This window comes from Gopherus evgoodei, chromosome 20 (assembly GCF_007399415.2).
Source record: "Gopherus evgoodei ecotype Sinaloan lineage chromosome 20, rGopEvg1_v1.p, whole genome shotgun sequence".
Lineage (NCBI taxonomy): Eukaryota > Metazoa > Chordata > Testudines > Testudinidae > Gopherus > Gopherus evgoodei.
In genome coordinates, this window is record NC_044341.1 from 4,109,606 (window position 1) to 4,125,323 (window position 15,718).

The 15,718-nt window shown below is 52.3% G+C and overlaps 1 protein-coding gene across 3 annotated transcripts in view; it reads left to right on the top strand.

The window, feature by feature from the left end:
• DLGAP3 (DLG associated protein 3) overlaps positions 1 to 15,718 on the top strand; it is a 128,339-nt gene that overhangs the window by 86,813 nt on the left and 25,808 nt on the right. For all 3 annotated transcript variants that reach the window (XR_003997338.1, XM_030539283.1, XM_030539284.1), the window contains exon 2: positions 13,827 to 14,898. Coding sequence is in view for 2 of the 3 variants with exons in the window: in XM_030539283.1 (XP_030395143.1) it covers positions 13,885 to 14,898 (1,014 nt within the window). In the remaining variant the exon portion in view is untranslated. The remainder of the gene's footprint in view (positions 1 to 13,826; positions 14,899 to 15,718) is intronic.

Consider the following 15,718-nt stretch of genomic DNA (forward strand, 5'->3'; position numbering starts at 1 on the left):
TCCCATTGCACACAAGGCGGTCGCTATCTCAGCGCATGTCGCTAGACAGAGCAATCTAGCCAAGTCGTTTGTGAAGAACAGAATCCCCCCCTGCATAGCGCCATAAGGTCTGTGGCCCCCCAGGGAAATTAAAGTTGTCCGTGCTTGGCATATGGGCCATATATTTGCCTGTCCAAGTCCCAGTGCCCTATGGTTACGAGTCTCAGTTTGCATTCTGCCGTGCCCGTTCTGATGGGGAAAAGATGCAGCAGAAGCAAAAGTATGCAACTAACTTTGTGGTGGGGGAATTGCTGATGGGAGCTTCTCCCGGCTTAAGATGCAATAAAGGCAAGAAGTGAGTTATTTGTAATGGTAATTATGCACTTCCAGTTTACCCTAGCACATAATTGTGTGGGCGTCAGGTTCCCAATGGTGGTAATTACCCTGGTGGTAAATGGCACAATATTAAGACGTATTTTTTTTTCCTTTTTCTTCTTTGTTGTTGTAGTAACAAAATTCCATTCTTGTCAACAGCTGACAAGCCAAGATCCTGCTTTTAGTAACACCCATGTCCAGTCTGTGGGCTGGAACCATTTACTGAGGAGTGAATTTCAGCCTGGTCCCCACTTCTCCTTTCCATGTCATTCCCAAGCCATTTGGAATCTTTGTACTAGCCCTCTGCAGCCTCTGGTTTCTCCCATCCCCATCTGTTCTCCTTAGGTTTGAGGTTTGGACCTTTTCCTCAGCTAGGAAGGTTAGAATCTCTTGACCAACCCAGCCCGTTGCTTCTTCTAATCCACTCACCTGTCTCCGACAATGGCCAGATGTTTATATCCTCCTGTAACGCCTAGAGAAATGAGCATTAAGCAGGTCTAACCCAGCAGCCCTTCACCCCATACTCCTCCTTGGGCCAACTTTCCTCCCTTCTGCTCGATTCCCTTTCAGGTGGACTGAACCGGGTGGTAATTTGCCCGAAACCCACCGCACTTTCCTGGACGCTATCGGCAAAGGCGTCATCTTTGCTCTGTCTTCCTCCCCTCTGGATTCATGGATTCTAAGGCAAGAAGGATCATTGTGGTCATCCAGTCTGATCTATATAGTATAGGCCCAAGACCTGCCCTGAACTGATTCCTGCTTGAACCAGAGAATTTCTTTTAGAAAAACTTCCAACCTTGAGTTAAAAGGTGCCAGTGGGGGACGGCCCAGGGCCCACCCTAGTCCCTGGAGAGCTGTTCCAATGGCTATTTACCCTCACTGCACCATATTTCCATCTGAATTTGTAGAGCTTCAACTTTCAACCGTTGGCTCATTAGACCTTGGGCCCTTCAGGCTAGCAGACAATTGTCAAATTGTTGTTCCCTGTGGTAGCTACTTATAATCTGGGATCAACTCACCCCTTAGCCGTATCTTTCTGTTAAATAGATTGAGCTCCTTCAGTCGATTACTCTCAGGCAGGGTTTCTCATCCTCCAATCATTCTTCTGGCTCTTTTCTGAACCGTCTCCAGTTTATCAACATCCTTCCTGAGTGGCGGGCACCAGAACTGGACGCAGGATTCCAGCCACAGTTGAGATATAGAGGTAAAATAACCTCCCAACTCCTACTCAGTATTCCCCTGTTTATGCATCCCAGAATCGTGTTAGCCCATTCGGCCACTGGCAACTCATCTTCAGCTGGTTATATGCCATGACCCCCATGTCCTTTTAGAGTTGCTGCTTCCCAGGATAGAGTCCCCCATCCTGTAGATTGGGCCTACATTCTGTGTCCCTAGCCATATACATTTACATTCAGCCACAGCAAAATGAATATTGGTTGCTTGCGCCCAGTTTACCCAGCAATCTGGGTCCTTCTTGCTACCTCTTCAAAACCTTTCAAGTGAACTGACCTAGATCTGCTCCATGATGAGTTGGAGGAGAAGGCTACGAGACCTGATCACTGGGGTTGTGCTAACACCTAGTTCCCCCCGGCATGGCACAGGGAAACAAACACAGGTGCTGCCTCTCAAGCAGGCTCTCAGATAGTGACCTGACCGGGGCCCTGTTCAGAGTCAAGAACATGCTGATTGAGCATCTCAGCAGCACTTAGCCAGGGTAGGTCAGCGCAGTGTAAGGCATAGGTGAGAAGAGACCTAGTCTGCTCAGTGAACCACAGGCAGCTAGTAGAAGTAGCAGTCACTGACAATGTTCCTGGATTCCAGAGGGTGAAGCAATTGGCCAGGACCTTTCTCCAACCCAACCTTGAAATTAACCTTTCGAGCTTCAGAAAATCTTGTTTAGTTTCCTCATGTGACGAACTGGGAATGTTCTTAATGTTTTCTCTGAATACTCTGTTGGTGCCTCAGTGTCCCCATGGCAGTTCTTAAGTATCTGGCAGAGCAAAGGGCCAGTGCACCTAAATGCCTGGCACTCTGTCTCCTAGCAACTGATGGCCTGGGCCCCTCCTCTGCAAAGGTGCCAGCTGAAGGTGTTGGAGACAAAGGGATCAGGTGACCTCCTGGTCCCGGAAAGGAGCTGAGCAGAGAGGAGGGGCTGGGAGGGGTGGTTAGTCTGGAGCTGGCTGGGGTCCAGGAATGAAGTGCAGATGAGGGGTCTGGCTCACTGCCCCCCAGAATGGACCCGGCTGAGGGGTCCGGTTCGCTGTATCTACAAGCTCTGTTTTAGACCCTGTTCCTGTCATCGAATAAACCTCTGTTTTACTGGCTGGCTTAGAGTCATGTCTGACTGCAAAGTGAGGGTGCAGGACCCTGTGGCTTCCCCAGGACCCTGCTGGGGCAGGCTCGCTGTGGGAAGCACACGGAGGGGCAGAGGATGCTGAATGCTCCAAGGAGAGACCCAGGAGTTGAAGACGTGTGAGCTTTTTGCCCTGAACAAGTCTGCTCCAAGGGAGAGAAGGCTCCCCAAAATCCTAACTGGCTTGGTGGGGAGCAGTTCCAGAGCATTGCCTGGTGACTCCGTGACACCTCATTTCTTCCCCTTGCCTCTGGAATAAATCGGGTTAGCACTCAATAGCTAAGCCTCATAACAGCTCTTGTGGTGGGGGCAAGAAACAAGGGGTCCCCCTCTTTTAGACATCACAAAACTACAGTAGATAAGTGATCAACCCAAAAAGGGGGCTAGCGGCGGAGCTGGGATTAGAACCTACGCCCTCCTGGGTTATGGGCTGTGCTACTCTGGAAATGCCATGTGCAGAATAAGCAGCTGTCTGTGATGAGTTGACCTTGTGGGGTTTCTAGGCCTGCATTGCATAGGTGAAGGGATTCAGAAAAACAACGCAGTTTGCAAGGCTGATCCCAGTCTCTGGAGGTTCCTTCCACCCCTAACTTTCTAGGACTCAGGTGAAGTACCCAAGCTCCAGTTACTAGCCCAGTGTGTCTACTGTGTCACTGGGGTCCCCTCCTCACTTCTTTTTTTAGCTCTGCCCGCATGGATCTCCCAGGCACTCTCACATCATCCATCCAGGCTGCTCCTCTGTCCCAGAGAAGCGCAATGAGACATCCCCTGGCAGATTTGGAAGCAGCTCTCCAGGGCATTCAGCTCAGGGCTGGTCTTGCCTTGGCTTATGCCACTGTCCTGCTTGGAGCTAGGTTTCTCATTCCTTGCTCTCCTGTCCGAATGCGGCTGCTCTCCATCCCCACCAGTGGCAGGCTCCGTATGGCGCCTATGCCTGGGAAGGATGAGCGTGGTGGTGAGTGTTGAGAGGCAGGGCTGGGCTTGACATGCCGGGGAGCGAGGGCAGGAAAGATTGTCATTGGAGGCAGTGGCTGTGCTGCCGGGTGGGAACCTGATCATCACCTTACCAGCGCCGGCGTGTTCTCAGCGACTTCCCATGAGCAGGGTCGGGCTCTGCTCAGAGCACTAGTCCTTGAAATGACCCGTATCTCCCCCCTACCCCAGGTAGGTGCAGCGCAGGGGGCTGATTCTCCAGCTTCACCTTGGCACTGCTCCTCTCCAGATTCTCATGCAGGCCTGTTCTCTGGGGTCTGTGTTACTGTATCCAAAGCCCAAACTCGCTGAGTGTCGCCCTGGCACACCCACCTTCTGCTGGCATTGGACCCTGCTGGCTACAGCGGTATCCTTTGCCCCATCCCAGAAGGGATCCAGCCTGAGACGGGCACAGTAAGGTAGCCCTGGCATCCTGGCCAGTTCTGAAACAATCAGCTCACACTCAAATGCTCTGACATCCCCGCTGACCACTGAGTGCACCAGCCACAGCTGCCTTTTCCGCGCTCCCTCCCTTAAAAAGGGATTCTGCCCCATGGGCAGGGATTCCATCCACCAGGGCGGCCGAACCCCATGGCCCTGTCCAACTGTGGCAGAGTCGGGTTGGGGGGACCCCAGTGGCCCCTGCTGCTCCCTCTCCCTCTGCATGAGGATAAAGGTGCCGGCTGCTTCTCCCTGCCCGCCAGCTGTCTGGATTCATTACAGGCTGGACGAATGTTCTTGCTCAGGGCTCCTTTCCCCTGCCGCTGGCAGCTCTTTATGAGAAAATTATAGAGCTGCCTCGCAAAGGCCGGGCCTTGCTTTGTTTAATTCCCCGGCACAAAAGCCCGTTCGGTGCATAATAACTGGCTCCTCTGCTATTTTGACTCATTCTTAGCAACATATTAGCGATATTTAAAGTGATTTGCTTGGTTCCTTTAGCGCTAGAAGATTATACTTCTGCTCCCCTGCAGCCTTGGCTACCTACTGCCCCATACTCCCAGCTCAGCCAGAGCACTGCAGGAGATCACAATAAATCTGTGGCCTGATTCTTAAGTGTGTGTGATGGGAGCCCAGCTTCCTATTCTCAGTCATTATCCGGATTGCAATAACACCTGGCTGCGGAGCAGGGCCCCGCTGTGCTAGGCTCTGTACAAACACGGAACAGAATAACCGTGCCTTTGCTAAAAGCAGAGAGGAACTCTCCTTCCTTGCCCTGGCTTGGAGGATCCCCCACTCCACCAGCTCTTCTCCTCCGTGAGAGTTCCCCCTCCTCTCTCAATCAGATTTTCACCCCCAAGTTGATCACTGCCCCCAAAGACCTAACCACTGCCCCTGTGCTGCACACACTGGCTATCTACTCTGCTCCAAAAGGACGGGCCCTGACTACTTGAGCTCACAGAGAATCTCCATTAGTTGTCAGCAGTACAGGGCTTATGATGCACATGGGAACAATTGTGATTCCATTCAGCAGAGGGCAGCAGTTTGCTTTAATGGAAACCTCATGTTTTGTGATAAACCTTGACAATAGGAGTCTCCCCTGCTGACGGACCCTTTAAATTCCAACATTTCCCACCTCAGTTCAGTACTCGGGAAAGGCGCCTGGGTGGCCGATTGATATTATCCTCATTCTACAAGCCGCTAAACTGGAGTGAGTCCATGACTTTCCTCGCACAGAGAAAGGACTAGAAGAACGCAGGTATCCTGGCTTCCAGTTTCCTGCTCTAATCACTAGGCTGGGCTGCTTCATTGCTCCTCCTCCCCGAACACTGGAAAGTGGCATCGATCCCTACGGAAGGACGTGAGTGGTCCTAGAGGACAGCCCCACCGATTGGAGCCTTCTTCCTGTTTACAGAACAGGTCCAGCCCTGGTTCCATCTCCAGAGCCCATCTGAAAGCCTGGCCCTGCACCCCAAGGTGGAGGAGGCCAGACCGGGGCAGTCGGGAAACCCTGGTGACCGTTGGATGCTGCAGCTCATGTTTCCGCTGAGTGGGCTGTTCAACGTGCAGCTCTGAAGCTAGTGTCGCTGGGGAAAGGGCGCAGGTGCTTGGAGCAGAGTCCCCATCTGGGAGCTGGTTTGGAGGGGTTGCATCCGGGAGCCCCTCTGAGCCCCATCCAGGCAGGAGCCGTTAATTCTCTGGGTGTGTCTGCACTTCAGCGGGGAGGGGCAGTCCAGGGGGGCAGGCTGGGAGGTTCACTCCCCCACTGGAGACGTCCCCTCTGAGGGTTTCATGGCAGCAGCAGTGAAATCCATCCTTTGATGTCCTGTTGGCTAGCCGCTCGGCTCAGCTGGTCCTAATGAAGACCCAATGCCCTCCTCTGCCTAGCCCAGGCAGCCTCCTGCCCTTCCATGCTCACTACTGCTCTCCAGATGGGAGAGCTTGGATTTTCATCTCAGTCTTTTTCCCCACTGGTTTTTAGCCTGGCTTCAGAGACACTGGAGTCCCCTGGGCTATGATACTCATATGCCATAGCCAGCAGGACTACTGGTCCCTCATCATGCCTTTGGCTGATGCCCAAGAGGAGGGCACAGTCCTCTGTTCTGTGGAAGGTTCCTTCCTGACCCTTGCAGGGATCAGCCTATGCCCTGGAGCATGAGATTTCACTGCCCGTATTGGCCACCTATAATTGCCGGTGCTGTTAAGAAGTCAGAGAACCCAGCCCATGGCCACACTATGGAATCTCCTCTGGGTTTTTTGCTTTGAACTGGAGATAGAGCTGAGCCTTGAATCCAGACACAAATGTCTTAGGAGCCTAGGGAATGAGCCAGAGCTACATGCAAACCATGTTAGTTAGTGGCGCTCTTCGGAGGCCCCCATGTGCTTGGTGCTGTACAGAAGCCTGATGGGAGACAAACCCTCCCCTGAACTACTTACAATCTAAATAGGCCCAGAGGACCCAGGTCACCCAGCAGATCATTGGCAGAGCCCAGCTTTACAGAGCCCTAACCATGCTGCCTCCCTGCTGGCTGAGCTAACGGAGTAACTCCTGTGTCTCTGAGGAGCCGGCTTCTGCCATTGCTGGGAGCTGCTGCAGCTGAGTGCAGATCTGAGCTCCCCGCCAGATCTGGGGGCGGTTCTGGGCCCTGGGCTCCAGTCTGCCTCTGCATGGAGCCGGAGCCTCTCCTGTAATCGTAGCCAAGCAGGGCAACTGGGACAGCACACGGCTCAAAACCTTGCTGCGTAGTGTCTGCTTTCCATGGCATGCTCCTTCCCTGCGGTACAGTGCACCCTCGCTGCTCACTGACGCCGGGTCGGGGGTGTTGGAAGCAGACGTCGTTTTAATAAATAAAGAACTAGAATTCATTAAGGCAAGAGGATGGGCCTGATTCTCCTCTTGCTTTACACCACGTTCACGTCCGTGGGTGTCCTCCGGGCCGATCCTCCTCTCAGAACCCCCTGGTGACCTCCGTGGGGCGACTCGGGAGTGGGTGTGTGAGGAGGCCTGCCGTGTGACATCTCCCTGGGAGGACAGCTGCCTTTTCTTTTAACAGGCGGCAGCTAGGGAGCTTCAGATGCAGCAATTAGGGAGCCTCATTAGAGCAGGAGTCGGATTGGGAGGGAGGGAAGCGGGACCGAATGATCCAGCCTGGAGGATGGAGGAAAGGCTAGTGGAAAAGCTTTTTAGAGGAGCCGTGTTCGCAGGCTGAGAATGAAACAGCCTCCTGTGCTGGTTGTGATCCTGTCCCTCCGGAGGCCTGTTCTGTCACCCCCTGTCATCAAGAGAGCTCTCAGTTGCCAGGAGTCGGAGAGATCTCAGGGCAGTTTTGAGCCACGAGCGTCCCTCTCCTGGCATCGCACCCGCAGCCTTCTCGTTGTTCTGCCAGGCCCCCTCATGGCAAGTGGCAGTTTCTCCCAGAGGCCGAAGGCGGAGCTGAGTCCCTGTAGTGAATCCCTGGCCGGAGAAGTCATGTGAATTGGGGAGTCGTTCAAAGAGAAAATTCAGCACTTGGGAAAGTGAGCGATGTGGCTTTGGCTAGAGCTTGGCATAGCCTGGGCACGTGGGCCCACAGCTCTGTCCAGGCACCTCACTCCTGATCTGCAGCTCTCCCTGCAAACCCAGCCGTGGGCTGCCCACAGCCAGCTCTGCCGATGCACCTCATGTTGGGCCAGACCCTTAGCGGGTGTAAATAGCTGTGGTGGCAGTGGAGCTGGGACGATTTGCATCAGCTGAGCATCCCTCCTCCTGAATTTTGCCTGAAGATCAGGAATTAGTTTTCTGATTCCATTTGCCCACCCCTAGTGTCAAGCCTCACTTGGCTCAGAACCACAGCGTGGCTCTGAATCTCTGTAAACAACTGCAATATGAGCGGGCTCCTCCCTTCATGTTACGCCCTTGTTCTGCATCAGACTCAACTCCCACCACAAGTTACTGCCAATGGGATCTGAACGGCTGAGGAAGGTGGCTGCAGCTGAGCTAACAAGGGAAGACACCGGCTTCCAATCCTCCCCTACTCTTTCTAGGAAAAACCACCTCTTTTGCAATTACCTTTGTCTCAAGTACAGTTTACCTTTCCTAACATGATTTGAAGACAGGTTGCCCTAGGCGCCCTCGCTAAATATGCTAACAAGAGCGCTAATGACGCCTGATAATTAGCCAAGCTACGCTGGAGAATAAGTAATTTCCTCATTTATAGTCATAACAAAGCCAGCCCTCTGATGGGTTCTAATGAGGTAAAAAATACACATGCAATCCCTCATGCAGACCCCATCGTGGGTTTTCACAGTGTCTGGGATGCAGGCTGTTGCCGCATGATGTAAGGAGACCACATGAATCTCACACACTCCAATGCAGAGCTGCGCTCTCTCTCAGCACCTTCAAGGGGAGAACCTGGACCCAAAATGGTGAGGGGGTGGCAGATATTCCGGGCTCACCTCATTCCGCCAACATTGCTGCTTAGCTTTTAAATGCCCCTCTCTGCATTTTCCTTGTTGTCAGCTGTTTTAAGCGCCTTCCCTCTGCTATCTCACTGCAGCTCCATTCATAGAAGTATAGATTTTCAAGCCCGAAGGGATCATTATGAGTATGTAGGCTGACCTCCTGTCTGACCCAAGCCACAGAACCTCACCCAGTAATTCCTGCATCAAGTCTGCAGTGTTGGTGGAGCAACAGCGTATCGCTGGATTTAAAGACTGCAAGTGACGGAGGCTCCACCACATCTCTCGGGAAGTTGGTCCAATGGCTAATTAGCCCTTGGTCTTACTTCTAGGCTGGATTTCTCTGGCTTCTGCTTTTGGCCACTGGGTCTCATTCTGCCTTTGGCTGCCAAATTAAAGAGCCAGCTGCTATCAGCGATCTAGGAACTTGTAGACTATGATCAAGTCACCTGTTAGCTCTTGTCTTGCACACACTAAAGAGATGGCGCATCTCACGTCTGTCGCAGGGAGGCAGGGTTTCTCCTAGCTCTTTTCGGAACCCTCTCTAATTTTGAGTCCCCTTCCAGAAGCGTGAATGTCTGGCCTCCGAGCCAGCTGAGCTGGTGATGGTCCCAGAGTCCGTGTTTCAACCTTGGATGCCCCGCGACCTCTTGGCTCCTCCACTCAGCAACTAGACTCATAGGCGGAGCTGGTCCCCTTTGAAATTAATGTCTTTTAAAATCTCACTCAGAAGCTCTTCATATTAACAAGTCAAATGAGTGAGCGGGTGTAGTGGTCAGAGTGGGCCTGTCCTGCTTGCTTCCGGGAGCCTTCAGCCTCTGGTTAGCTGCTGTTAGGACAGGGAGCAGACTGAGCCGATAGAGAACGGGACTTTGCAGGATTGAAGGGTGTTGGCAGAGCTGTATGGGGAGGCTGGAATAGCAAGAGAAGTTGCAGATCAGGGTGAAGGGGCATTGGCAGAGAGCGTGTGGGAGTCCAGGCGTAAAGTGGGTGAGGCTTGAGGGGCATTGGCAGAGCTGTGTGGGGGGAGCTCTCACTTGAAATAACAGGTGGGGTTGTGGGTCAGCGCTGAAGACCATCAGCAGACCTGGGTGTGGGGCACTTTGCATTTGACTTTTATAGCCACGCAGAACAGCTGAGTCGAGACACTTCCAGCAGCTTTCAAAAGCCATTGTAAAAAAAAATGTTCTTGTGGCATCTGAATTGATTTGTCCGACTCATGCTCTATGGTGGCACCAGGCACTCTGAGCTGTTGAGCGGCACATTCATAAGCTATTGCCACTGCAGTCCAGCTGTCCAGCCCATTCCAGGGGAGGCTGGTGTCTGTCTCTGTCTGTCTGCCGGGAAGCTGTGTTGCCATGTGGCTTTCCTTCCCCTTTAATAGGGGTGGTTTAATGTTTATTAATAATTAAACAATGATTTGTGTTCTATTGGCTCCCACGTGAACCAAGCCCTGAACAATCTGCTAGGGGAATAAGGTGACCTTGTTTCTTTTGTCTCTAGAGATGGCACTTTTATTTTTTCATGAGCTGCTAGAACTAATCATTAAAAAAGGGTGAAGGGGAGAAAAGAAGCTATGAGGTTGGCAAGTTTTACTGAGCCAGTTCCCCTCCCTCAGTTGCTACTGGGAAATATTTCAGGGTGAAGAAGAATACCCCTCCTCTACCCCAGCAGCTCTTGGGTGAAATTCCCAAGATTCATGAGTGCAGAGAGATGAAGTGACTTGTCCAAGGAGCCTGTAGCTGAGCTGAGGGCTGAAACCCCGTTCACTGACTGATCCATAAGACCATATTTCTTCACAGTTTTACTGCTTTGGGAAATTTCTGCCTCCCCTTCTACTTTGCTGGCGGTCCCTAGCCCCACTCCTCCATCTTGCACCGTGCTTCCCTTCTGATCTGGTTGAGTAACTACTGGCTGAATCGTTTCAGGCTGGGTTGGTATTTGGATGGGAGCCCTCCAAGCACTGCTGGATCAGTAGGATCCGTTTGAGCACAGAGCCCTGGTTTGCTATAGTTGGGGAATGGGACGCAAAAGCAAATTGTCCCTGCTTGTGGTCATTACGTTAACCCTATCATTGCATGGGATCTTTAATCTTATGCCCGACCCAGATTCCAATGGGGGTAATTGCATTCTGCTACCTTAAATTCCACTTGTAAGAGGTATTCTCCACCTCTGCTCCTAATGATACTTAGCATATAGAGCACTGTATACGTTCAAAGCACTAGACCTCCATTAACTCCTGTGGAGGAGCATTACTGTTCTTAAGATGAGATGGGGAAACTGAGGCAGACAGGTGGTGAGTCTTGCCCAAGTCCAGCAATAGAATGGGGGGGAGGGGAAGAGGGCTGTTAATTTCCAACCCTCCAGCCCATGCTGCTTCTTAAGAAATTGCACACGCCTAAACTCCTGTGTACTATAGGGAGGCAGTATTTCCTAGTGGCTAGAGCGCTGCCTTGGCAATCAGACCTGAGTTCTATCCCTGTCTCTGCCACTGGCCTGCTGGATCACCTTGCATAAATTACTCTCCCTCCCCCCATGTCTGTTTCCTCATCTGTAAAATGGGGCTCATGATACTTTGGGGATCACGTGCTTTGAGATCTACTGATGAAAATTGCTATATGAAAGCTGGTTAGTATTATTATTAAGCAGATGCTGTGTTCTATTTAACAGACTGTTGTGATTTGAAAAAGCGCTTTGGGATCCTTCTGGTTGAGAGGCAGGGTATAAGAATACGTAGGCACAACACCTTTCATCCCAAGCCCTTTACAAGGTATCCCTACAGGTCCTGCCTTCCACCTCCTGGAAATGCAGCTGCCTCTAGGATGGAACTTGGCAGCTGTTTAAAAGCATTCTGCAACATTACTCATCAATTTAGGACAGGAAGTGAAGAAAGATCCCAAGGAGAATGGCAGGAGGTAGGCTAATGATTCAATTTGGCCAGGACATTGGGGTCAACAACTTCTGCTCTTGGGAAAAGTGCCCTGGGATCCTTAATGGCAACATGGGGTCAAGAGCTTGGTTTTACATCTCAGCCAAAACCCAAACCTAATGAGAGTTACCCAGAGCACCACTACATCGTCCTGTAGTGCCACTGTAGGAGTGCAGTGGTTGGGGCTGAATGGATGGAGAATTATTTTTAGCAGGGGGCATTGGAATCAATATGGATTCAAGAGGGTACAGCGCCCCCTAGTGACTCATCATCATGCCCTATAACACCATGAGGGTCTCCCATACAAGTACTGGTCTGGTCCACCCCTGCCTAGCGTGGGAGAGATGGAAACGTCCCTGCTTAAAGCAGCATCGCTGTAGGCTGCCTAGATTGCTATTAGGACTCTTCTGAGAGACTGAAAAAAGCAGCGTTCTCACTGGTAACCACTGGGTGTGGTATGGGCCAGCTGTTCCCTGCAGCCGTGGGTGTGTCTGAGAACTGGATGCATTGCTGGGGTAACAGCTTAGAGTCAGGTTAGCATGTCGCATAGCCCCAGCCAGTGCCGACTCATGCCAGTCCCTCACCAGTGTATAAGGAAATCTTAAAAAGAAAAGCCATGTGAGAGAAATGCCAGCTTTAATTCCCGGGAGACTGTTCAGTTCATGGCTCAAAGCCCACGAGACAGCCTGTTAGAGGAGTCAGGCTGTTTGGTTGGAGCCTCGTGTTGAATAAAATGCCCTGGGTACAGTTTAACTTTCTTTGCTCAATTTCTTTCTTCTTATTGTTTGCCTGCCGTGAATGGGGAACTGCAGGCGCTTTGATAAATGGACTGATAGGTTCCTGAGGTTTCAAGGTAGCTTCTATAAATACCTCTGTAACCTCCACTAGAACATGGCAGAAGTGCCATTTGGACGGCTTGATTGAAGATCTGCAGGTAGAATGAGGATGGATTGAGATTTCATATCACAGTGGGCCCTCTCTCTCTCCCCTCTGACTCCTTATTTCAGCACATTATAAGCCACGTGAGTAGAGCTGGTTGGAAAAATGCAGAACCATTTACCACCAGCCAGTGCAGTTGGGATTAAATCAAAATGTTCAGGATTAAAATTTCATCTAGGGGGAAAATTGGGGGGTGGAGAATGTTCTGACAATGTTGAAATGTCCCATTTTGACATGTTGGAATGAAACCTTTAGATTTTTCATTTTGAAACGATTTTCATTTTTATTGTTTTTTATTCTGTGTTCTAGTATGTATGATCGTAGAACACTGACCAAAATCACAATGAAATGTTTCAATTGATCCAAAACACATTTAAAAAAAATATTATTTTGTGGAGACCTTTGAAAAGTTTGGGGTTTGCTCTGATTGGGACTGAAGTCACATTTTGAAATATCAAAATCCTTTAGATTAGAAGAACTGCCATACTTGACCAGACCTACTCCATCTAGCCCAGGGTCCTGTCTTCCAGTGCTTCAGTGGGAATAAACAGAATCGGACAATTTATCGAGTGATCTATCTCGCTGTTGTCCTGTCCCAGCTTCTAGCAGTTAGAGGCTTAGGGACACCCAGGGTTGTGTCTCTGACTATCTTGACCTATCCTCTGTAAATTTACCTAATTCTTCTTTGAACCCAGTTAGACTTTTGGCCTCCACAACATCACCTGGCAAGGTTGACTAAGTGTTGTGGGAAGAAATGCTTCCTTTTGTTTGTTTTAAACCTGCTGCCTGTTAATTTCATTGGGTGACCCCTGGTTCTTGTATTACAGGAAGGGGTAAATAACTCTTTCTCTCCACAGCATTCCTGATTTTATAGACCTCTTTCATATCCCCCTCGGTCATCTCTTTTTAATCTCTCCTCATATGGAAGCTATTCTACTCCCCATATCATTCTGGTTGCCTTTCTCTGCACCTTTTCCAATTCTAATCTATCTTTTCTGTGTGAAATGGGACGTCCGTCCTGCGCCTGCTCTGCATGTGAGCACGACTTTGGGCTGGGCTCACAGACCTGCCTTACTTGGGGTTCCCTTTTCAGCACCCATCATTTCACCGTCCTTTCAGACTTGATTGGTGGGTACAGTTGGGTTGTTAGACTCAGAGGGCCAGATCTTTGGCTTGTGTAGATGGGGGCAGCTCCATCGAAGTCAGAGGAGCCGTGCTGATTTGCAGCAGCCGACAAGCAGGCTCGTACATTCTGCTCTCATAGAAATGCAGAGATGGTACAGAGATGCCACGCACAGTTCTCCACATGGGCAGGTTGAAGGTGCAAAGAGAGGTGGGGCTCGGAAACCTGCCCAGGCGCCAGTGGGATGGGAGATGGCTAATGTGTCTATCCTGTCTCCGCAGGGGACCCCGCAGGGATCATCCGGCAGAATGAGGAAGTTCCGTGCAAGGTTCTGACACCATGAAGGGCTATCATGGGGAGCGCAGCCAATCACAGAGCTCCACAGGGCACCCGTGTCACTGCATCCCAGAGGACTGTGACCAGCCCCTGGACTACATCCGCCACGGCCAGGAATCCAGGCAGCCGTACCTCCTCAGCCCCAGTGAGCCTTGTTCTTTGGATCACCGCTACTGCCCCTCTCGGAGTGCTGGAATCCCTGCTGAGTGCACAGGCGGGCCGATGAGCCTGACCGAGCCGCTCTCCGCCAGCAGCAGCAGCACCTTCCCCAGGATGCACCACATGCAGCAGCAGTACGACTCCTGTGACGAATGCATGGCGGCAACCCACCCCTCCAACAAGATCAACCGCCTGCCCCCCAACCTGCTGGACCAGTTTGAGAAGCAGCTGCCGCTGCACCATGACGGCTTCCACACGCTGCAGTACCAGCGGGCCAGCAGCACAGAGCAGCGCAGCGAAAGCCCCAGCCGCATTCGCCACCTGGTCCACTCCGTCCAGAAGCTCTTCGCCAAGTCCCACTCCCTGGAGGCCCCGGCCAAACGGGAGTACAACGGCACCAAGATGGAGGGCCGGGGGGATGGGTACCACCATCACCACCATCACCACCAGTCCCGGCACGGCAAGCGAAGCAAAAGCAAAGACCGCAAGCTGGACTCCCGGCACCGGCCCAAGATGATGGGCTGGTGGAGCTCTGACGACAACCTGGACAGTGACAGCAGCTACCTGGTGTCCGGCCGGCACGCCGTGGACCAGGGCACCCAGTACTGTGTGGATGCTCCTGAAAGTGCCTTCAGAGACTTGACCTTGAAGAGTCTAAAAAGTGGGGGGGAGGGCAAGTGCCTGGCCTGCGCCGGCATGTCCATGTCGCTGGACGGTCAGACGCTGAAGAGGAGTGCCTGGCACACCATGACAGTCAGCCAAGCCCGGGAGGCGTATCCCAGCTCGGGAGGCAGCCAGGAGAAAGCTTTGGTACTGCAGGAGGCAAAAGCCAAAGACAGAGGCTACCATTACCTTCAGGTGAGGGGTGTACTGGGGCGGGGGCTGGCTTGGCTGGGGGTGTGTGTCAAGCCTGCAGGTGTCAGTCGTTGGTTCCCATCCAGCCTGGTTGCAGTGTCTGGAAGTCACTCTGCCCCAGCGCAGAGGGCTCTCATCATCAGCACTGCGTCTCCAAGCCCTGCAGAGAGCTAGCCAGATGCAGCATTGAGAGCAGGTGTCCCTTCTACACCAGGGCTTGCAGCAATGGGAACGCCTGGTAAAAATACCGCAGCGCAGATAAGTCTCTGGATGCTGCTTGATGTTTGTCAGGGGCCTTGCCCCTCTGCCGAGCCAACCCATGGGCTCTTCTTTATGGGCTGGAGATCTGGGGATGAACTTCTTACAAATCCAGTTCCTTTGGCCTGGAGGCCCCCTGCACACGTCTCTCCCCTCCATGCACACAACCCCCCGTGCACACAGGCAGCTTTCGGCAGTGGCGACTTGCAACTCTGCTCCAGCCATGGCCTTAACCCAGGCGTTGTCTCTGAAGTGCCGTGCACAGAAACACGATGCCCCCGGGCCGTGGTCAGTGGCTGCTGTGCCACCCTGTGATGCTCTGATGGGATTCCCAGGGGTGTTGTGGCAGCCGGGGAGCTGTGCGGCGGGGCATGCGGACAGGGCTGGACTCACTGTGCTGGGCTGCGGGCGCAGCAGGGAAGGCAAGTGAGCTGTGGAAAGCCAGAGCATGTCTCTGTGTGGCTGACACCCGGGACTCGGGGCTTCCGGAACCGCAGGGCCAGTGGGCTGCTGCCATCTATGGGCACGAGTCGATCGTAGCACTTGAGCCCGGGAGCGAATGGGG